This window comes from Maylandia zebra, linkage group LG14 (assembly GCF_041146795.1).
Source record: "Maylandia zebra isolate NMK-2024a linkage group LG14, Mzebra_GT3a, whole genome shotgun sequence".
Lineage (NCBI taxonomy): Eukaryota > Metazoa > Chordata > Actinopteri > Cichliformes > Cichlidae > Maylandia > Maylandia zebra.
Window position 1 is genome coordinate 2740776 of NC_135180.1, and position 24618 is coordinate 2765393.

Below are 24618 nucleotides of genomic sequence, written 5' to 3' on the forward strand. Positions count from 1 at the left end.
TCTAACTATATCCCCATACACGCTCCAGGTGTTCGGACATCCTCGATGGAGGCAGTTTGGTCTTTGACGCCTGTTTAGCAAAATGCCACATCATCCCTCACCCACACCTCACCCCAACACACTCACACAGAACTATGCCGTCACATGTTTCTTAAACTTGGTTCTGAAACAAAAACCCAAACTGATCTGATGACTGAGTGTCATCTGCAACTCCAAATCATATCAGTACAACTAAAAGGAGAAATGAGTAAAAGTGCCCGGGGAAGTCGTAAAAAACATTGTGGCATAACAAATTCAACACACTGAAGGCTTCCTGTGGTCTTGAAAAAATAAGAGTGTTTGCCTCTTAACAAGTGGCCAAACAGAAATATGAGACTTTTTAATACCAAAAGCTTCTCCTTATTTCCTATTTGACAAACAGAGGCTACTTTTTCCAGGACAGCTTGAACTATTCTGGTGCTCTGAAATATTTATTCCCCTTTTGTCAACTGACAGAATTATGTCCTTATATCTATAAGCATATTAGATTTAACTGACTTAAGTGGATACAATCATTAGACAGTGAATCAACATTTTCTGAGTAATAATAATAATTAAAAAAGCAACTATGTAACTGTGATTTTATTAACTGGTTCTTTGTGTTATGGTGGTGCTAGTAAGATACTCCATGCAACTGTACAGTGTGATTTAAAGGAAAGCTTTGACTCAATTTTTATTAAATACAAAACATCTCTCCAAGCAACTGCCGTAGGTCACTATTGCACGTCATGGATACAGTGTCTATTTTCTCTTCCCCACTGTAGCTAAGACAAGCTCAGGCTGGTGTTTGTAGCAGGAGAGTTCAGATCTCAGTTTTGTGTCTAGTCAATAAAAAGCAACAGAGATGAGCTGAAATGTGCTAAAGGTCCTTACAGGGGAAGAAAGTGTGATATATATGATATGTTGTGGATCATGCATGCCTGCGTGTTACCCACAAAAATACAGACAAGTACCATTGTCATTTTTTAACAATGTAACCATTTCTTCGTATTTATAAAACAAGATTAATAGCATCACAGTGGCCTGGCATATGTACATATGTACTAAACAGTGTGAGGAATTTTGGGTATGCAACCTAAGCATGCATACTCAAAAAAACAGCACATAGCTTGGCAGTGATGACACTTTTTATTGTTTTTAATAGTTGATTTCACTTCTTTGTATGTTATAACTTTAGTCTTCTGCCATTGGTTGAAGGACCCAAAATGGCCCAAGCAAGAGCAGCCCACAGACAGGCTGCTGCACATACTTTTCACTCTACCCTCTGGTGATTGTAAATGACTACAACATGTAAAATGACGGTCTGCAAAGCCAATAAAAGCAAAAAACACCTGCATGTTGAGTACTTGTGAATACATCAAATATGTTTTTGTTGCTTTGCTTCTTATTTGGGAGAAGCGACCCTTTCATGACCTACAGATGTCCTGGAGAGGAAAAGTGTGTAAGGCTTACAGTAAGAGGGAGAAACGGGGAGAGAAGGTTTCTCATGTCCTTTTAATGGAAGAGAGCTGAACAAAGCCTGCATTGTGTTACTTATTAAACAAAATCACAACTCCCCTATTTCCTCCCGGTGCATTCGCTCTCCGACTTGGCTGTCCCTCACTCTCTTGTTCTCCTTCACTCTCTCCCTCCCTGCTCTCTGACCCTTGGGGCCAATAGCTGTTCCCTAATTAATTATTGATGTTCTAAAGCAGTTGTTGGACTGGCTGGATCGGGTTTCCAGTGGGTGGGTGTGGGGGTTTTCAATGGTCAGTGTCGCAGCCAGGCTCCATTATGGAGAGCTAGTGGTCATCCCCATGGGTCAGGCAAAGACACAACCCTTTTGCACGTGTTTGTTAGTGTGTATGTCAGGAGCCAGACTGACACTAGCAGTTACTGTAGTATCTACTCATCATAGCATCTAGCTAGCCAACCACTCGGCCTTCTGCTGCTTCTATAGTGGTCATTAGTGGCTTTTAAGAGACAGAATGTCAATGCAATTTCACAGAGAGCAAATTTTTTAAGTGCAAACGTATCACATTGCACTCAAGAAAGGAGTCTCATTGTATAGTTAGATCCACAGCGAATATGTTCTGTTGTTGATGGATTTAAAGACACATCAGCAAATGAGCAAGTGGCACGGTGCCATCACCCCACAACCATCACAGCAATGGAAAAGGACGGGTCAGTGGGAAATTTAGGAAAATGTACTATATGTTCTCGGACTCCCGGTATGGATTCTTTGACTTTTTTCTTTTTTAATTTATTGAGCCTTCATCAAGCAAACCTTTCCTTTCCATACAATCTTTGAAGTCAAGTCTGTAAAACCCTTTCCTGTTACAAAACTGCAATAATCTTATCTGTATGTGATGGACAAAAAAGAAAGTACCGACTACGTCCTCATAAGTATACATTAGACCCAACAAACAGCAAACTGCTAGCTATGCTAATGGTCTGCTGGACATTTCATAAACAAATCTCGTCTTAATGGATGAAGAGCTGAGAGAAAACAAACCTATAACTACTAATTCTTTGTGAAATATTAAACAAAATTAATATTTCTTGTAAAAGTGTATGATATTAAAATTGAGTTGCTGGCACATGATTGAGAAAACATCAAAAGCCTCACTTTACCAAGGAGAGTGATATATATTTAAAATTGAACTATAGTGTATGAAGCATCTATATTTGTTAACCAAAGGAAGCACCTTGATCATTAATCAGCAGACTGAGTCAGTAAGGTGAACTGTCACCTGCAATTTATAATTACGGCTCTTTTATTTACTTTGGTGCTTTTGCTAATATATACACAAATAAAGGGACTCCCACTCCACCCGTAATCATCTACCACACAACCACCAACAAGGAACAGAGTTGTCTGTGTCACAGTCTTTATTGACTGCGAAGAGAGAGGCGCTTTGCTGTGCTGAAGGCCAGTAGCCAATGGCCTGTTAGTCAGAGCAGTGAAGCAGAGAGTCAGAACAAGAACAAAGGCTGCCTAGGTATTGATGTAGCCTGACCTCCTGGGGACTAGGGGCCAGGGGCCAGACAGGCTGATCTCCAGGGAAAGATAAGGGGCTAACAATCTGATAGATCTGGAAAGCTGGCCGCACGGTGGACACAGGACCTTGTCTCGAACGCTTACTCTGTTCTAATTTTTGTGGATGATTTTTTGTCTTTTTATATTTTTTTTCTCCCGCCTTTGTAGTCCACCCTGAATTTTTTGTAGCCAGACACTTCACTCACTATGCTTCTTCTTCTAACTTCTCCACCTGTCTTTCTTCTCACTTTCCTCTTCTGAGTACTGCTCTGGCAGATAGGTGCTGGCATACTGACAGAGTGGGATAGCTTAGTCATTATGTATCATTCAGTGCGCAATTGACTGACAGTTCCTTCATTCATCCAGCGCTACACTTACTGCATCCTTTCTCTGCCTCCCTTTGATTACTGACCCAGTCATGGCGCCACGGTTTCTCTTTACCAAATGCCTGATGCTCCAGAGCCTTCACTCTGGCCCCTCTCTCGAAGCAATTAGATCTATTGACGAGGCAACTGTGGCTGGCCTGTCATGGGCCTCAAAGTCCCAAAAGAACTGCCAAACCAGCCAGTCAGTCAGTCTCCACAATTAGCACATTATATGACAGGTAGGGAGGGGAGGGCGTGGCCAAAAAGCATAGCCTCAATTTCTGTCACCAGGCTCAAAGGAGCCAGCCAGAAATCTAGGTGGTAAATTATTCACCGGTTTGTTTGCACCAGAGCAGCTTTGCGGTGAGGGAGGGAGGTGTTGGAAAACATTTTGTGCACAGCTAGATAAATATCAGCCTCCCGCTAACGCCACAAAAAAATACAAAAAACTGGATGTAGTTAATGAGGCTGCAAACACTTCGCATTCCTTCCTTCAGTTATTCTGTTACCCCTCTCCGACACCTTAGACCAAAAGCAAAGGAAAAAGGGCCTATTCCCACACTCACCCAAATGAGCACTTTTTGGGAAACAGAGATTCTATGTTTCCACTTCGCTGCGAGAGGATTCCCCAAACACCAACAACAAGTCTGCTTTTATTAAGCCAGATCGTGCTACAGAATCTCATCTGTTGTGAGTATACTGTGCCTCTCTCTCTGCCTTATCTCTGTGAGCAGTGCTGTGCGTTGTTATATCTTCTACTTGGCTGAGTGCTGCCAGTAGCTGCTATAGATGGACAGGTAGAGATAGTGACCATGAAGTGGCGCCACCGCTGCCTTTTATCATCCCGTCCTGGAGGCTCCGGTCTGGCCTGACCCTGGCCCTTCCTCTCCCCTTTCTATTCCTTTCCCTGTATATTGCATTTTTAATCAGGCTGGGTCATCCAATACAGAGCCACGAGACTGGAGACCATGGCCTGTCAGTCAAGTGCTGCCACCTTTTTTCCTTGCACCACCTTTCTAGAAACATGGTCTGTCTGTAGGACAATTAGCTAAAAGGGACATTTATGGAGACGTCTTGCCCTCCCTTTCTTTAGATCTTTTACTGCCCCCGTTTCTCAGTCAGCTATTTTCTCCCTCGTGATGCATGTTATCAGCAATGTAAAGTACACCTATATAACACAAGAGCCATGTGCGTTTTCAGTTTCCTATGTCTCGATATTTATGCTCAGCAAGAGGCTGGACCGGCAGCTTACGGCCGTGCTGAAATTCATCCCGAGGTCAAATCGAGCCCTTCTCCTGGATCACTTCTTTGCCGTGCTGCCAAGCCCTGGAGGAAACGGCAAAGGAGACGGGCTGGCAAAAGGAGCGCATGCTGAGAAATAGGACGTTGAGAGTCGCTGCCCGGGTGCAAAGCGCAGAAATGGAAGATGGCACTCCGAGAGCAGCTCAGTCGGTGGTGGTGGTGTATACGACGCTAACCAGAGGGAACATGGCAAGAGCACAAGACGTGGGCAGAGTGCTGAACAATTATGTTTATAGTGTCTTGACCTCGCATGACTTCACACTTGGTTGGTTATAGGAATAAAGAGCCACAACCGTGTTATCTGGCTATTGTTAATTGGATGTAAATGTTAATGCAATGAATCTCTCTCATTATGCAGCCAGTTCCGCTGCCCATGCTGGCAGAGAGTGGTGGAATAAACTGACGCCCGAGCCCATCACTCCGACGCGCTCTCATTGCTCTGACACTAGGAGAGACCATTAGCACTAATTTGAGAAAATATCCTACCAGTTAGACCTGAAGCACTGCAGAAGCCAACAGAGACGAGCAGAGAGATTAGGGTAAACATAGCTACCACTTGCCCCCGAGCACCCGCAAGAGCTAATCATAGATTTTGTATGTTTATAATTATGGAGTGAGCTCAAAACGCCAGCCTGTTCCACGGGGGTGGATTGATTCCGTGTGTGGCCATCCATGTGCACTCTGCGCTTTTGCAAAATGGCCTTTCAGATGGCACCCTAAAGTGCTCACCGCTCTGCACTTGTTATTGAATTAGAGGGAGTTTAGGGTGTCAGCTAATTGGTCTGCGCGCGGCATCTTATAGCATTGCGTTGGCATGTCCTCAAGCACACGTGTAGTGTGGCTGCCTAAGGACAAATTCAAGGTTCCTCACAGAAGAGAAAAACTACAAGGATTTGCGACAGTGCTCAGAGGACATGAAATGGTGGAAATGGCAGAGAGCTCTTTCCCTCCGGTATCTGAATAATAAAATATTATGGGTGATGACCAGAAAGATCCTTTCTCGGCATGTGGTTCCAATAAGGGGCTGATGGTCTGCTTTCAACATAGTCAACATGAAAAACCACTGGGGAACTGTTCGTTTCTTCATATTTATATATGTGTGTGTGCACGATATGTGTGCGCATGTGTATGTGGATTCATATTTGCAAAAAGCTGTCTGTCTGACAGTTAGGGTTAAAGCTGAGGGTTAGGATCTCTCAAATCATTTTGATTGCTTAATTTGAATAATAATAAAAACTAGAGACGTACTGATAGCCAGGGAGTAATCAGCTATTATCCAGCATTCTTGGTCCTTACCAGTGAGTGGCTGGTCAGCCTGACGTGTGTCAGATTATGAGCTCTTCAAACAAAGCTCATCAAAGTGAAGTGTTGGGGAAGCAGCACGACACGTTCATAACAACAAACCTGATGAGACACTCCACCCGCGTGAACACTGACATTTTAAAGAAGCTAAAAGTGACTAAAGCTGCAGTTATCCAGGACTCAGGGCCAACATGAAGGATCGAAGCAGTTCAGAGGAAAATGATGGAGAAAAGGCTCAATGTCCTGATATCTCACGACGGTATAACTGTACTGGAAAATTATTTTATTGCCTGATTTTTGTCATTTATATAAATCTGTTACTTTGTTTGGTAAGGTAGAATATGATAAAGGATATGAGCGTACGTATTCTGAAAGGGCCACAAGGAAATGTAGAAGCACATTTAGATGATCGTTTTACTCAGTGCTCTTAGCCCTGTGATACCAGTCTCTTGTTTATCAGTACCATGCTAACCTTACATTTAGAGCATGTGTTGGTACAACACCTTGACCTTTTTTACTTCCTGAAAATGCAGACTTCCATTCTATTTGAACACAACTTTATACTGTAAATACACTACAGTGTGTAAACTCAAGGAAAAGTACTTGTTTAACACTTACCAGCCAGGAGATATTGATAGTACTGCACTAGATCTGAGGCCAACACCAAAGGATGATTGGAGTTGAAAGGTGGCTGCAGCTCATTCCACTGTGGAGTCCTGCTCAAAAAGGACAAATCATCCATAAGACTTAGAGACACAGAGAAGCCGTGTCCTGCATCGAGTCTTCATCACAGCTTTACCTGGCTAGAATCCAGCAGGCCCTTGGACAGGTGTTGAGTTCTAACGGTGTATCGTCGCTTATCTTTTGTGACGTGCTTAATGGCCGAGGTTCCAAGACGTGCTCCACCAAGTTACCATAGCAACTGACTACGTACAGCGAGTCCACAACCGACTGCCTGGACTGATCTGTGAGGAGGATGAGCAACAAGGCGAGGACAAGTTATTTGCAATAAGTGCAATAATAGCTATCGTAGAAGAATGCAAAGACAACCTGTCACCACAGTCTACCTTTCTCTCTTTTTATGTTGGGATTAGTGATGAACCAGGAGCGAGGTGACGCGAAGATGGCCGCCACGCAGAACTCTCCTCCGCTGGACTTGCTCGGTGAGATCTGGGGGGGTGGCTTAGATTTGCTTCAGGAGACGGAAAAGAAATTGAGACAAAGTAAATAATATAGTACAATGCAGGGGTCCAAAAAGTGAACCCGGTAGTGCTTCTATAGTTTAACATGTCAAGTCCTTTTGACTGGCTGGTATTGGCACAATGAGACAACTGCTTACTCTGATTTGTCAGTTATTAATTTGTGAATTCCAATAAATCCTTACCCCTCTTTAGTAAATACATCAACTACACATCACTTTCCATTGCTAGAAATGCCGCTGTGTGGAGGAGTAGCACACTTTTTGTCTTGTGCTGCAATAAGGTCAACAGTGCAATAATGTGTCTCAGTGTGGTGCTTACTGAAGCTATGTATCACCTTTAAGACCAATCTTTGTATGAATTATTTTTCCATAAAGCATAACAATCAAATGTAAATGTCAGCATTTTACATTAGACATGGATTGCACAGCAACATCTGTGAACAATTAACACAATATTGTAAAGAGCTTTGCATGCAAGGAACTAAGCAAGGGGAAACTGAAACACCTGCAAATAAAAACATCCACTGTTGCAGCAGAAAATGGGAAAATTAAGCTAGACATAAACATTGATGTAATGTGATATAAAACTGAGCCACCATCTAAGAGAATCTTCTTGTCTGAGAAGGACGGTAAGTAGTAGTACTACAAAGTACTAATAGTAATACTAGAAGTTATTCTTAGGATACATTTAGACCTTATATGGCTAAATGCAATCTTCTCCATTCACAACATTGACATGATTGGTATACTGCCTGTACACTTGCCTTATCTTAATACAAAACCACCTCTTTTTTCTCTTTAAACAACCACAGGACCTGGGCAATTTGTACTCATTCATTCGACCACAAACTCATTTGTATACCAAGCGTGCATGTATCAGCATATATCGAGTATTCTTGAGAAAAAACGTAAGGCCATCTGTCCGATATCTAAAGCTCGGCCTAAATCGAGTCAAACACAGTGATCCAAGCACACCGTCTAGTCTACAACAGGATGGCTGAAAAAGAGAAGAATCAAGGATGCTAAAATGCAAAGTCCAAACCTCAACCCAACCGAAATGCTGTGGTGGGACCTTAAGAGAGCTATGCATAAACAAATACCTGCAAACCTCAATGAACTGAAACAACATTGGAAAGGATGGGCCAAAATACCTCAGCTACGATGTGAGAAACGGGTACAGTCATGGAGAAAACAAGTACTCCAAGGTAATGTTGCTAAAGGGGGTTACATACACTGGATGGTGGACTCTAGTTGTTCTTTTACAGGACAATACAGATCCCAGCAAAAACCTTTTTCAGGGGTTTGTCACCAATTTTACTTTAAGTTTGGTAAGAATCAAAAAACGTTGATACTTCTAGTATACTTACAAAGACAATTTCTAGCCTGCTCTTCCATCTGGTTGGTTCCAATAGTCCCATTAATATACCACATTTATATTTAAATTAATAAATACAACTGCTATCACTGAATGGAATTCGAACCTAACAGCAGTGTCCACGTTGCCTTCCCTGGCTCTCTTACTTTGTGTCGGCTACAGGAGAGAATATATTGGGAGTTATTGGATTATTCAGCATGTCAAGAGTGTTTGAGAAGAAGCGGACACAGAAAGGGTTTTCAGCCGCAATTGGACTCCCCATATGGCAACAATCAGAGAACAGTAGCAAGATCTGGTATTATTGTCCAGCCTCATAAGCAACCTGGACAGTAAAATGTGGTCACAGCGGATCAGACGTGAGGTGCGCTTGAAAACCTACAGCGGTGTCACGCGCTCCCAGACGAGTGCTTAACCTTGACCTTTGGAAACCACGCTGGCATGAAAGTGACACTCTTACTTCTATCTACTCTCAATTTTGGAGAAAAGATGCAAATATGTGGGCGCAGAATGGTCATGATTTTTAAAATGTATGTGGCCAGTTTGATTCAACTTACATTCAACTCATGGAAGCATTTTTGTGCAGGTGCTTTTTATTTTTTTGCTTTATGTGGAACAAATATAAAAAGGAATGGATAGTTAGCATAAGAAAAAACAGACCTTATGGATGATTTAAAAAAAGATAGACATTTCCAAGTACAAAATTTGATTAACAACAGGGAAACCTAATGCCACTGATGCAAAGCACCTGATTGAGACCAGGCCTTTCAAGATGTGTCCAGCCAGAGTGTGACATCTAAGAGCAAGCAGGAGTCTCTGCAAGGCTGACAACGGTGCCCCCTGCAGGTAATGAGTATTTAAAATCCACTTTTGTTTTTAAAATTGCATGATTGTGTAGCATGCTTGCTAGGTTCGAGTCGCCATTAGCTTTTAACAACTCAAATGTGCGAGGTAAGGGCAAAAAGCAAACTGGCTAGGTTCCATCTCTAATGCTGAATGTTTGCATGCTTTTGCACACAATCTTTGCCATCTCAATATTGATTTTTGTTAATAAGTTCATTTCTGACTCATTGTGGCGTGGGTGTGGTCTCTGACGCAGTGAGCTCCCGGGACGGCGCAGGGGCGGGGTGAACAGGTGTGCTGGGATCTGAAGGTGATTGTGACTCTTTATATGTTGACAGTGACAGTCGGAGGGGAAGGAGAGCGGACGTGACAGCAGAGAGCGGGAGTGTCTGTGTCCCAGTGCAAAACGAAAACCACAGTTATAAATAAAAGTTCTGCTGTCAACACACTCGTGTCCAGCGTGTGCATAACGGGTCAAACTCATTTAAAGAAACTAACCTCAACCTAATGTCTACATAATAGTTTTAAAAGATTAATTCATATTTATTAAAGAATAGAACAAAAGGCAACAGGGGATATAACGATACCAAATAATGTCTTAATTTTGCACTTTTAAATCGTTCATTTAAACGGAATGAAAACTCAAAATTCCAAACACAAGAAAATAAATACTGCAGGTTTAAGAGTTTCCCTGAATATTGGCGCCCAACCACACACTGTAAAACCTAATGAATGTCACACATGGAGGATCCAGTGGGAATTTGCCCCTCACGTCCTGTGTGTAACATGTAACACTCTATCACTGACCAAATCCCTCCTCTTGTTTCAAACTTGCCCAATACCACAAAAACGTAATGAAAAATACAATGCAATGCCATGAAGACAGTTCACCACAATAATGCTTCCAGTACTAGACGGTGCGTCCACTACTTCAACCGGGTTTCACAGTACTAGCTGTTGAAAGACCTGCTGCTGGTAAAACTCTCTTTCTGTTGCCTCCCCCCTGTCAGCACCTCATAAATTATTCTCTGGATCGAGGGAGATGTCTTTGTTTGGCCAGCCCTGTGTGAAAGAGGGATCAGGAAAAAGGAAATGGTGAAGGTAATCATAAGGACGGCCTCTACAGTGTTGTAGCTTGTATTTACAAGCGCTGGGTCAAAGGGAGAAGGCTGAATAACCAAATATCCACAGTAAACCCGGTCTGTGAAAGGAAGATGCAGGGGTAGATAAAGTCACACTCAGGATATTGCCTTGGCTAACTCCAAGTGGGCCTCGTCTTCTCCTCCCAGCTCTGGCCTGCTTGACCGTCAGTTCAACCAGAAGGTAAAACTGTTAACAAGCAGGTCCAGCGAGTAGGAAGTGCTCAACATCAGTTTTTGTTTGTGTTACATGGGACAGGAAAAGAGGAATTTTGTAGGATTTTTCCACAAGTAAAAATTCTTCCTTGGTAACGAAACGAAAGCCCTGTAACTCGGGAAAAACAAATCCTCGTCACGAGCAGACAGGTGCCTGTTCTAAACTCATCAGTCTTCATATTGACTTTTGGTGTCAGTGGTTAAAATTCTAAGCTATTATTACTACTACTATAATCAGATGGACTTTCTTTAAGAGAACTAAGTAGAAGGACTTTTACACTGCCGAGTAGAGAACACTGTCCATTTCTGAAGGACTGACCTCGTGGCAACCCCACACACCAATCTGCAGGGCGCCGCGCGACTCGTCGATAGCACGTTAAAACTTCGGCTCGACGTTGCAGTCATAGCAGATGAGCTGAGTTTAGGCCTCTTTGAAGAGACCACAGCTAGCACAGAGCCTGCCAACAGGACCAAAGATCACAGTTCAGTTCTCGTCTCTTCTGCTACAGTGACCACTAAAGTTTATTCATCTGTGTTTTAAATCATCCTTTTTCCTCTTCATCTCACTTGAAGTGGCTTAAAAGTGTTGAAGTTTTTGCCCTCGTGACAACCAGGCACGGCTCCAGGGCCTAATTCCACTTTCCATATGGATACCAATTTTTGGAGCAGACTTTTGGTAAAGAAGCAGGCAAGCAAATGGCACCGAGTTAGAAAAAGCGTAACCCAATATCAATAACTTATGAAACATAAATATACTAAGAGGGAACTGGGAGCAGGAGAAGATGTATGTCATTAAACAAACGGCAAATCTCTTTTCTTTTTCTTCTCTCTCCGCAAAATTTCCTTTTGCCTTTTAGCAGGGAGTGGAATTCATTTTCTTTGTGACTTTAATTCACTGAAAAGACTACTCACATGTCATTTCCACTTTTAATTTAGCAAATGAGGACTCTTGACTGAGCTAATAGCTTTTCCTCAAGGGCATAATTCAATCTGAGACATCAACCATCAAAGTCCTTTTGCATTACTATGTCCGGCGCTAACATGAGGCGCCTCAGCGGGGGGGTGGGGGGGTAGTCCACAGCAGCTTCCATTTATTTTCAGGACCTTTGCAGTAAACAAACATGATGGAGCTGGCCATCCGGCGACAAAGAGCTGCAGTGCTGTCATTTCACTGATTCTGGGCCATATGGTTCATTCTTATCAGAAAAGGAGGTGGTATTAAGACTCCAAGCAGGAAGGAAAAGAAAGACGGAGAGAGGGCAGTTATGTGGAGGGTACATCCTTCAACGTCACATTTATTATTTTACAACAGCCCTCGGAAAGAAGCAGCCTTGAGGCTCTGTCGAATACACAGCACTAATGACAAAAACTGGGGAACTCGGTGAACGGAGCAGAGTGGGCATCAAATGTTCAAGGAAAAAATCAGGGTTTCTTTTTTACCAATTTCTAAACCTTAAAGTTCATGTAGTGCCACGTTAGTCATGGAAATTTGTTAAACAGCCATAATGTTGGTATAAACTAATGCATCTGGCCACAGTGTTATTTCAGACGCAAGCTTAAGAATGAATTGGAAATCCAAGGAGCATTCAAGTTCACCATTTGCTCAAAAAGAAAAGACGGCTCTGTTTGTAAAATATCTTAATACGATACAATAGTGAATGGACTGCCATGGCGCATGTCTAAAGGCAGAAGCTATTAGAGAAACAATGTCGGTTTAACTAGCTCAAAATTGAGCAGATGGCATTTATTGCAAGGGTCAAGATTCCAATGCTAATGATGTATACCTTTGAAAAGTATACGCTCTGAAGTCACTAAGGGCCTAGATTGAGCACGAGTGGCTGAAGACAGACGGAAAAAAGTTTCAACTAAAAAGTATGAGTGACTGCCCACAACAAAAGATGAAACCCAACACTTGAGGAAGGCACCATACGCTATTCACACGAGGAGCTGGAGACCTGGGAATCAGGAAAGGAAAAGTTCCTTTCACCGAGCCACTCAATCATCTCTCTGTAAGCGACTGTCATAAAAGGGCTTCTTTTAAAAGCTTGTAAGCATCTGATTTCATGAGAGAGCGCTGACAAGAGACGTGGCTACATCCCCCTGCATGACATAAATCTTTGAATCGGAGGATGCTTTGTGCATTTTAGTGCTAAAATTGAACTCAAAATTCAGGAGTGACAGTTAAACATTTCCTGAATCTTAACCTGAATATCAAATGAAACTGGCCTTTTTGTTCCACCTCGCTGCTTTTTATTATTTTCCCCAATAACTGACTAGTGATGGATTCATCTGTCTTACCTACAGCATTTTTAGTCGCAACATAACCGGTGATTTCAAGGTCAAGGGATGCGCAGTATTTAATGTTATTAGATCTGTATGTCACTTTGAAACCACACGGGGGTCCACATCTATCTTAGAAATTCTTCTCACAATCTGAGGGGCTTTGCATGTTTCCATCTTTGGTGAAGTAAGCTGTCATCCCATTTTAAATTGTGTCTCCAAAACTTGGCTTGGGGTGGCTATTTTTCTGAAAACATCCATGAATGACCACAGAACCAGACTTATTCAAATCACAAGAAAAAAAGAGAAAGGTGGTGGACAGTTTAACGGTATGAAATAGGCTAGCTTATTTCTCTAAGATTAGCAGGTAATTTAATAATGAATTGAATGAGCATAAGTACTCAGTAAAAGTAATGATGTTGAGCTTATGTTCCATTGTTTAAACCAGAATTACTGATTACGTAATAACTCCAGAGTCACTAAATCTGTTACTTTAGCAAACAGTTGGCTAACAACAAAAAAGGACATGGAATGTTTTAACATTCATTTTCAGCTGCCAGGAAACAAAATCATCAAATCTGACCATTGGCCCCCAAAAATGTAGCGCTTTCGCTGCTAACTGTTCCACTGTGTTTGGCTGTGTGGCTGCTTTTATTTCATGTGGAGTCAAAAGGCGGCCTACTGTGGCTGGAACAGTAAAAGTAAAGTTATGAGATGTGCTAAAATACACTGGAAACAAAAAAAACTCGGTTTAAAAATTTAAAACAAACTTCATTTCCAGTGCTAGCTACCATTAAATAATTGTGGTTCATCCGCTCTCTGGAGAATATTTTGTAGGAGCGGTACACATCACATTTCCATAACCAGACAGGACACTGTTCACAATATCAGAATGTGGCACATTTCCTGCATGCAAACACACATCTGATGGAAAAAATCTAGCCAAAGTGGGATAAAATAAAATCTGAACAACATGTGTTCGACACAAAGATATTATTGGAAAAAGATCATCTAACGTAAGAGAATGAAAAAGACAATAAGACAGCGATGTCATTTTCTGGTGGGTGGTTTAAAGAAAAAAGACAACAACCAGATCAGAAGTTTGATGGAAGAGCGCTGAACCCCTACAGCATGTACTCTGAACTCCCAAGCAAAACCTAAAGTATGAAGTTTGGGCTTTGAGCATTACTTCACATGTAACACCATACCTAGCACCTCACTGCTGCTTTGCATATTTATGCATACTGCACAATGTGAAAGAAAAAATCCCTTTTCCCTTAAAGCGCTGCGGTGGCTTTAACACAACATGCTGAATCATCGGACTTTAAATATAACGTTGAACAAAACAAAACCAAAAAAAGGGAAGAATAAGGGTAATCAAAAACACACAGACACAAAAAGATGAGAAAATAAGAAACACTCCTCTTTGGGATTCGTACCCGCCGAGGAACGACCACACCAACTCTACAAAATGTGTTGAAAATATACCAGGAGACAAATGAGAGGTAAAGGAGGCAGTGTGCTGTGGTGCTTTATACAGTCGCATGCTGCCAAGGGAGCCGAAGAGGGGAGAAGCAAAACTCACCATGGAGTTTTAATGGCAAAACATCCCGCCCCAAAGAGGTAGGGTCTTCATGAGAGGGGGGAGGGAAAGGGGGTGTTGGGGGGTGTTGAGGGGTACAGAAATAGACGGAAAAACAATTATTAAAACTAGCACACTTGAGCAAACACACTTTTCACATTATATACTTTTTGACATGTCTGTTTAAGTGCACAACACATACGAGGCAGGAAACAGAATGTCTGTGTGCTAAGATGGATTTGAAGACCTACGGGATACGTCGATGATTCATCTGCTCGAGCTGCTCCGTAAAGCGTGATACCATATATTTGGCACATGCATCACGTCCGCAGACGGATGTTTTGGGTTGTTTTTTTCTTCTTTCGACATCTGTCATATTTTTTTCTCTCTTAACTTTAAAGGGATCGGGTACATGTGCGCAAACTTGTACCCAACCGTGTAAACGCAACGCGGGAAAAAAATACTTTGGGAAACTGCTCTGATTGTTGTGATTGGGAAAGAGTATGAAGAGTTTATCCAATTTGTATAACAACTGGGGACACCAGTAAAACTAACAGCACTCAGGCACTGTTGAGACAAGGAGTTGTGTGTTTGCATGCAACTTCTTTTTTTAGTGCAAGTGTGTATTTATGGCTGTGAACTGTCTTATGAATGTGCATGCCTGGTTGGAAGAGACGGTGTTGACAAATGTGTATTCACTGTGATTATGTTAACAAGTATGCAGTGTGTTTGTGCGTGTGTGTGTGTGCATCCAAGAGTCATCTAGAGTGTAGTGTCTTTTTCGGGGTGTATTTCTGTCTGTCAGTCTGTGCGTGTTTCTAATGTTTACGAGACATTAGGAGTAGGAGTGTGTTCCTGTGTTTATTCTGCATGTCCAGAGATAGTGACAGAGCTCCATAAACAGTTTACAGTAAATAAGCCGTTTCCCTATAGCAATAAAGGTCCGATGAGACTGAACTCTGTCCCTGCACACCAACCTCCCCCGGCCATGAAAAACAGGATCTCCAACCAACGAAAGCACTCCGTAGTACTTCTTTATTTTATCGCTTTCGCCGCATCCTCCCGGGCCCTCCCAGTGATAGCTCGCAGTCTCCAATTAGTCTTGGTACATGAATGTGTAGCGTGTTCCGCCGGGAGAAAGGGAGCAACAATTTGCCCTGGAATGTCTTACTCCTGGAGTGCGAGTTGACAAATGAACACACTGGTTGGTGTAATGGAGGCCCCTGGTAAACTGCCGCTTATCAAAGAGCTGCACGGAGGGCGGGGGGTGATCTCTAACGTCTTACCCTCCGCTGAGTCTGTTGAACTTTCTGAGCCCAAACTCTGGCCTCCAACTGGTAAATGGATGGACACCAATTGTAGAAAGAAGGGCAGATGGGGTCAGCTCTCCATAGGCATAGCAAAGGCCAAGTAAGCTTTAGGATTTACAATGTGCCACTTTGTCCCTACAGTCTTCCTGGAACATGCTGGTGCAATTTATATACTCGATGGAAATTAATAGCAGCAGAGTTGATGCAAAGAAAGCTGCTACAGAAAGCAGATCAGGTGGAACCGGTTAAAGTTCTTCTGTCATGAGTAACTGGTATTCATAGTAATTAAACATTCAAACAAGATATGTCCTCAATGTCTCTATATCCACAGCTCAGCAGGGAACCACAGTTCATACAGGCAAACACAGAAAACTTTTCAAGAACACAGACTTGAACTTTTAAAGAAATGAACTACAGTGTCACCAGACTTACACAAAGAGCTATTTTCCCCAAACGTGTGCATCAGCGTTGTTTTACACCAGACTTTAAAAATCCCAAACCTATCCTTTGGTGTTACAAATCAAATTGCACACTCCTCGGAATACAACAAAAGCATGAGGTCACGCTGGGAGAACTGTCAACCGTGCTGAGCTGGCAGTAAACAGTTTTGACCTCAGTATAGACAAAGAGCACCCGATTACAGTATGTGATGCAAAGCACGACGGAGCGGGTGTGGTGAGCAGAGAAAGAGTCCCTTATAGGTCACAGGCGTGATGAGAAACAAGTCAAACATGGGTCATTGCTACAGAGAGAAGTCAGAGAAAGAGGGGGGGTGGGATCGACCTGTGAGGGTGACCACCCCACTCCCGGAGAATAATCGTTCACACATTCATCTCTTAACCCGTTGGCCCTAATAGCAGCTCCGCCTGGGCCATTAAAAAGAGAGGGAAGTGAGGTGATTTGTGCAAATGGTTTAGCCTTGCCGCCATGTGGTGCGTTCTCAAAGCCCCTTTTCTAGCTCCGGTCTCAGTGAGCCTCTGCGGCTCTGGTATCGGGATGGCTCACACACGCATTACACTAATCTGCGGGCACATCTGCAGCGGGTCACAGGGTCTCATTTGTTCTTTTGCTGTTGTCTTTTTCGTTACCCTGCCTGCACTCTATTCGCCTGAAAATGTCATCAGCGGGATTTGCTCAAAGGGTGGTATTTTGTTTTGCGTGTGACAATCTTTCCATTTGGATTTTCATTTGTCCGTGTTAAAGTCAGACAGTGTGTAGATGGGATAAGTGTGCAATTCTTCATCCGTTTGCAAATCCCTAATGTGACCGCGACAGGCATTTTGACAAGTTAAATCAATCTGCCCAGTGAATACAGGCACAAGTACAGCTGACTGCAAATATTTCTGTCTTAATCCTGTTCAAAGATGAAGTTGTGACAGGAAAGAGTCTTTGGATTTTGTGATCACCGTCTTTGGGATTTAATTCAACTGGGTCTAACACGCTTCCATATTAGGCTGACAGGAAACAAGAGGTTGGGGCAGAGGTGACACACCTCTCTTTGTTCGGTATTCCCAAGAGACTCTGAGGAGTAGCAGAAGGTTGGCTATGTTCCTCCACTCTCTGCCCTGGCCTCATCTGGAGGGAGGTTATCAGGCAGATGCCTAGCCACATCCGACTCTCCCTATTTTGACGGAGTTGGGGGAGCATCTAAATTAAGAGAGGCGGGGGCTCTGTGTGAATTCGCTGAGGTTTTCTTTGATGTCAAAAACCTGAGGCTTCTGAAGACAAACAGCAGCACAATTTTGCACACCGGTGGTCTGCAGGAGTGCAGCAGGTACAAAGGTATCTATGCAGTCAGCCAGGTCACAGAAAAGGGGAGAGAAAGCTTCATTAGTGTGTGTGCACTTGTGTCTTATTGCAGGGTGCACACAAAGGCAGCTTGGTAGGGAATATAGGTTAAGCAGCTGGTGTGTTCCTTTGCCACACTGCCAACAGAGATCTGCTCATACAGGTGTAAATACAGCTGCTGGACTCTCCTCTCTCCCTCTCTTTCTGTCACATACACACACACTTAACAAAGAGAGAGGGGCTGGCTGCACAGACAGATGGTGCCTGGGCACTACTGTGCAAGTATAGCGTAAAAGCATATGATATCACTCCCCACTCTAGGGGGTCAAACCTGCTGCCTCACTCAGTGTGTGTGTGTGTTGGTGTGGGGTGCAAGCCGTGCGCATGCAGGAGCAGGGAGCACATCTGTGCACCCTGATACATTAATACTGACACCTCCTCTGGACTTGAATGGATGGATGAAGGCGCGCCGAGGCAGTCTACCAGACTGTGATAGTGTCCTCAGAGCCGATACAGCTGTTGGAATGTTGCACAGCCGTGGACAGCACGTGCAAACATTTGCACAGTTTTACACAAACACAATAAGGATATGAGCACCTATATCCTCTGTAGTTAGTAATGACACCAAAGCGTGCACGCTGCTGTATGAGCCGTTTCGTCCGTTATCTGTACATTAGCAGCTGTACTAACCCTGCTAGCTCCAAAGTGAGCGAGCAGAAATATTTCAATATGCAGCTGGAAGAAGATTATAAACACTTAAGCTGAAGAAGGGTTATTAACACTAGCTGTCACGGACAACCACAACATAAACTAACCTGAATGAGTTTGATTCATGAAACTATTAACTTTGTTACATTATGTTTTCTAAAAATTGAGAGGTGAAGAATATGGCCGATATACACACAAACACAATACCTGTGTTTAAAATGAAATCTTCTTATTGTGGTAATAATGAAAACAAGGGAAATAAACATATAATTTGATGTTTTTTACAAACTTGCCACCAGTGTTGGTCAAGTTACTTGAAAATAGTAATTAGTTACTAATTACTGATTAGTTCTCCAAGAAAGTAATCCCATTACCTTACTGATTACTCATTTTCAAAAGTAATTAGTTACTTTATTAGTTTTTAAAAACATGATACACAACCTGAGTACGTAATAAAGCAACAGACCTTTCAGCCCAATTCTTTTTCTTCTGCATAATCAATCATATGAAACTGACTCAAATGAAAAAGTCTCTTTTTAAAACTTTTTAATGAGTTTTAATCTTTTAACTTGTACATTAAGCAGGAGTGGGGCGGGTGGAGGTTGGCCCACAGCGGTCATATCAGTGGGGGGTCCGGGGGTTTCTCTGTGACTGTCACGTTCCCGTGGCAGCGTGCTCGCTCAGATTTGAAGTTTAATTTTTCGCTGTAGAAAGAGGTTTTCTTCCCACGCAGAGCGTACAGTAATGTGATTACTTCCACGCTGTAAACGCTGCACGGTCGTACTCTCTCCATCACTCCATTTTATCCATTGTTGATCTGCGCACGTCTGTCGCTGCCACGGACGCCGCACGCTCGCACGTCATTGTCATGAGACGCTCACAAACAAAATCACAGTTTAGTAGCGCAGCGTGCTTACTGGATTTTTGCAATAGTAACCCCTTACTTTACTCTTTACTTAAAAAAGGTAATCAGATTACTTGTGTAACTGCCTGTCTCTGCTTGCCACCTCCAGTTTAGGGGAATCCTGGCGGTAAGGTGTGACGCTGAAATCATTAGACATTTCACAGGAACACAGAGGAATTTTTTTTGTCAGGACAGGAGACAGGTGGTTTTGTCACCACCTGTCTCCTGAACCTTTTACACACCTTTGAAGATTTGAGTATTTCAATAAACCTTGCAAAATACAGGTTTTTTTTGGCCTTTTAGTCTTTATTGGATAGGAACAGTGAAGACAGACAGGAGAGTGGGGAGGGAGAGGCGTGCAGCAAAGGGCCGCGGGTCGGACTCGACCTGCTGGGCGCCTGTGCTCACCCATGGAGCTAAACCAGCGCCCACAATTTACATCTTTAAAAAAGAAAAATGTATTCACCTGAACAGACTTTGATGTTTTGCAATTCTCAGTAATTTAGTGAGAGTTTTTTGTGCTAAAGATTGGAGTTTTACACTGAATAAACTAACAAACACAATAATGGTCAAGAAGATTACGGATGCAACAGACGCCCATCTTTATACAACATTAAATATCACAACTGTAAAACCAGAATGCAAACCACCAGGACAAGGACCTCTTCATAATCATTCTGGCACGGGACACCACCGCAGCGCATGTGCAATGATCATCTTTACAAAACAAATGAACTTTGCAGGTCTTCTTAATGATTTGGGAAAAAAAGCCTGATGTTGTTTATGTTGACCGCAGGGTCGGGTCCCGATTTTCATCCCCAAAGCTCACTTATCAAATATCACGGGAGAATAAATCCCTTGGCGTCTGTTTGAATCATTATAGCATTTCCCATTCAAACAGGGCATGAAAATTACATTTAAATGAAAATATTAAAATCTTCCCATATTTGTGGAGCCACCTGTACTGTATGTAAATGCACTTAGCAAAGGCCTTTAGTTGTTGATGGTCTTAAAACTACATAATTTCAATGTATGGCAAAGATCCAGATGGAAATAAAAGTCAGAGGTGCATGAGAGCAGATGTGCTTTCACAATTTAAACGCCTTCAAACGTACAAAGCTAGCAAGGCTACACTCTAACATGAGTGTTATTTGAAATCATTGGCAGGATTGAACTTATTTTCTTTTATCGGAGAACGTATTTGTGCCTACCAAAAGAGCCCGCAGACTGAGATCGCATGTGTGTGTTGTGCTTCATTACCCTATGCAAAAAACACGGCGGCCTGAGACAAAAGAAGTCCGTGAGCGTCGGCTCGAGATGAGAGAGGAAAGGCGCTGGCCTATGCAGAGCCACTGCTGATACAACACGCTGTTTTTATAAAGTGATTACTGGGAAGAGACAGAAACTCACAGACTGAATGTGAAAATGTAACAACAGTATGATTTAAATTCCTCCTCTATGGCCAAACTGTAAATTCAGCACAGGTTGCGAAGCCGCCAATAATCCTCTTACACTCTGCACAGTGTTTCAAAGGCTTTGCTTGCGCAATCTGACGAACACTGGAGCTGGACTAGTTCTCTAATTATTACATACGTGCCATGAAAAAAAGTTTCATCTGAAGGGGAAAGATGGCCATCGTGTACAGATCCACGTGCTAAAAAATTACAGTTTTTAATAAGAAATTTATTAGACTGCTGTTTATGGCAATAAAGAGGATAAAGTAAAGTGACTGGCCAAAGCACTAGTGCACAAAGTTATGTATTCTGTGTAATGAGGTAATAAGATCATTTTATTTTGTAGCTGAACACATGTGCTTCATAAATTACAGTTCCTGTGGAGGAGGTGTATTTGTGTGTGTGTGTGTGAGAGAAAGAGAGATACCAACCCTGTGCGCTTGGTGATGGTGCCCAGGGTCATGGGCTGTTTGATCTGAGCCAAAGGCAGCACCACAGTGAGGCTGGGCAATGGGATGAGCCGCGGGTTCCCCATGTTGTTATTGGTGAAATTGTTGTACGAATCCTGGCTGCTCAGTTTGGCTGGAAAACACACAGGAAAATGCGGGATTACTAAAAGTGTTTGCAGCGAACAGACGTGCGTGTTCCCTTAACTGCAAGGCCAACCAAATCTCCTATTCATGGATCTGAAGTGGAACATGAGTCACTGCAGGTAATGGTAGCAGTTGGAATCAACAACTTTACATGCATTATTCATATTTTCTATGCTCAGCGGTTGCTTTTTCAGTTCAGCACTCTTTACAGATGCTAATTCTCAATATTGCTCACTTGGAATTAAATTTAAAATGTCATGTGACGTTCACATCAAATTGCACACTAGGCCACGAGAAGACATCACCCTTCTCTCTTCAGACTGAACACTATGATTATTTTTTTTTTTGGACCCACCATCTTCCTCTCCCAGCCCGTAACACACGCAGAAACACACAACTCAGAGTTCAAGGCCTCCTGTGGAATGATTGGAAATAACTAGCTCAAGATGGTACATTACAAAGGCTCTGCTTCTAGTGCCTGGCAGTCTGTTAATCAAGGCCAATCAACAGGCCTAACGCACATGCACACGCAAACACACCCACGCAGACAGACGATCCAGAGAAACACATCTCATCTCACACACACCGTGTAGCTGCAGCCAAACATAATCAGGCCATGTCAAAGGGCTTCTTCAAGGTCTAATGACCTTAACCAGCTACTTCAGGGAGAGCAGCAGCTAGTTCACTGAGTTTCACTTAACATGCAATTAGTCTCATCTTATTAGCAGAGCAATTTTATATATAAGTCAAAAAGCAGGGTTTTTATTGGGTTACTAACATATTTATTGTACTTCCCCTTTTAACAATTATATTAACTACATCTTCTAAGGTGAAGAACAATGAGTCCCACTCGAGTAAGATGCTTTAGCGATTGTGAAAAGATGGTGAGAAGAGTTTCTAAACATTTAAACCCAAATGTTACATTGTTTCATTTAATCACCAGAAGCAAAACATGAATCTTTTCTTTCTTCCCTTTTGGCTTTATTTGCCCACCTTTGACAAACTCACCGGTCAGATTTAAGCCTACCCTGTTATATTTCATACTGTAACGACTGCAACCAAAGTTTACCTGAAAACACTGATAAAATCAAACAAAAGAAATCGAAACTATCTGCATGCCAGTAACACCACCATTCTTTTGAGTGCTGCGAGTAAGGGCACCTATTAATACAATGAGAAAAGACACAATTACAAATAAACAGTTACAAATGAAAAACCAAACTATAGGGGTTTGGAAATGTGCATTACAATACAACTGTGTTTTGTAATCCTATGACAATACTGGAATAAAAATTTAAAAAAGCACCCTCCCCATTCAATAGGCGGCCCAAGGAAAATTCCAAGTTCAAGTGCTTTCAAAAGAAATAAAGAGCAAACCTGTGGGTGCACCACAATACACTCTCTGAATGTTTTCCTTGTTCCATTTGTTGCCTTAATAGATGAGTGACAGTCACGTAACATAAAGGAATGAAAAGGAGGGAGGGGGGACACAGACACAAAGAAAACAAGGCAGACATCAAAGGTTACAATAAAGGTAGAGAAGGAGAGTGCCTTGTCATTATTTGGAAGGAGCGATCAAGAGGAGGCTGAATGCAAGCGGAAAGGGGGCCGCTGAGTGTTTTGGTCCAGTCTTTTAGATCATTAACGTGTAGCTCTGAGTTTCATTAGTGCTGCCAAAGCCCTGCTTTGTGGTCCTCCAAAGGCCTGTCTTTTAGACCTCTGCTGGCCAACAATGCCGCGTGACCTTCGCATGGGGAGAGCGGACCATTACGCAAACCTGTCCTTCATTTCCCTCTGCTCCTCTCTTGGTCAAACTGCCTACCCAGGCAACTCCTGAAAGCCATTCACATTTTACAAGTGCTACACACCCCCTGAACCTGGGAAGCACCTTTTGTGTTGAGGAAAGTAGGGCAGATGAGGGAGGACAGAAAAAAAAGAATCTGTACAGGAAGCAGCCTGAAAAGCCATAATGGTGCTTCAGCTAAGAGGGGAGTTGAGCGGGAGGCTTGTGCGCGGGGGCGTCAGTGAATTTAGTATCCTCCGTGCACGCATGCCCCCCGATGGATTATTCGTCGTCAGCCGCGACCCTTAAAAATAAGGCGCACACACCGGGTTGTAGAACAGGTGTGGCTAAACTGAGACGGTGGGATAATGATCGCTGTTGACCCGGCTGTCAACACGGCACTGTCACTCGGGGCTGAGGGGTCCTTAGCTGTCATAAGCCCCCAGACACAGAAGACGAGTTGGTACGGGCCGTGTTAGAGATCACGGACCGACAGAAGATGATATGTGAACTGGTGGGAGGCAGACGGGAAGCCTGTGTGTGTGTGTGTGGTGTAGACATTCTCACTGAATGGGAATGGTATGCGGGACATTTATCAAGGGAAGGTTTAGGTTCTATTATGTAATATCAGACTTCACGACCAACTCTGTGAACTACAGGAAGTGTGGATGCAATATGGCGTCAGTCCTTTTTAGTTTATTTGGCATGACAGAAGCTGGAGTATGCATAAAGTACCAGAGCAAAAGAAAGAATAATTTTAGTTGCTTATATCAGGTTCCTCCAGACACTGAGTGTGGGCATGGGCCTCTGCAGAGGACTGTGTGGTTAAAATTAATATTTAATCCGACAACAATTTAATCACTGATCACTAATAATGATCTGATGCCATTAGTTTCATTTTGCATACACAAAAATCCAAATTGTGTAAGCATTTAAAGACTTTTTCATTTCAAGCTCCACAAACTGATGCGAGTGTTACTGCTGCATGTACACAGATTATTGTTACGAACACTGCAACAGCAGCAGGTGGGGAAGGCTGTGAGCTTGGGCACTGTTAAAAGATCTTTGGCAATGCGATCATGTGAAACTTCTCTTGTTTGCTGTTATTTTCATAGTCAGAGTGGTGGAGCAGATGTATGCAAACAACTGATTAAGGGTGTGTCTACATCCAGCTATGGTAAACAGTGGGAGTGGAAATCAGGCCTGTGCACGCGTCTATTTATATCAATTATTTAGAAAACAAAATGTTGTGTGAGCACAGTCATTGTAACTATTTATACATGATTGTAAGATTTTAGACTTTACAGTTTATTAACAATGACAGGTGAGTAAGACAACAGCACCATTTTCTTACTGATACTATCGCCGCAGCAAACCATTACATTTAGTACCTGCTAATGTCACCTGCTCTGCTTTTA

General features: G+C 42.7%; 1 protein-coding gene across 4 annotated transcripts in view; it reads right to left on the reverse strand.

The window, feature by feature from the left end:
* The window catches only part of bcas3 (BCAS3 microtubule associated cell migration factor), a 314780-nt gene that overhangs the window by 211703 nt on the left and 78459 nt on the right, over positions 1 to 24618 (reverse strand). For 3 of the 4 annotated variants that reach the window (XM_014407734.4, XM_076892111.1, XM_014407736.4), the window contains exons 16-20: positions 21256 to 21406; positions 14664 to 14708; positions 7095 to 7219; positions 6827 to 6992; positions 6646 to 6743 (exon numbers count right to left, since the gene is read on the reverse strand). In XM_014407734.4, coding sequence (XP_014263220.1) covers positions 6646 to 6743; positions 6827 to 6992; positions 7095 to 7219; positions 14664 to 14708; positions 21256 to 21406 — 585 coding nt within the window. The remainder of the gene's footprint in view (positions 1 to 6645; positions 6744 to 6826; positions 6993 to 7094; positions 7220 to 14663; positions 14709 to 21255; positions 21407 to 24618) is intronic. The other variant, XM_014407735.4, reaches the window with a different exon arrangement.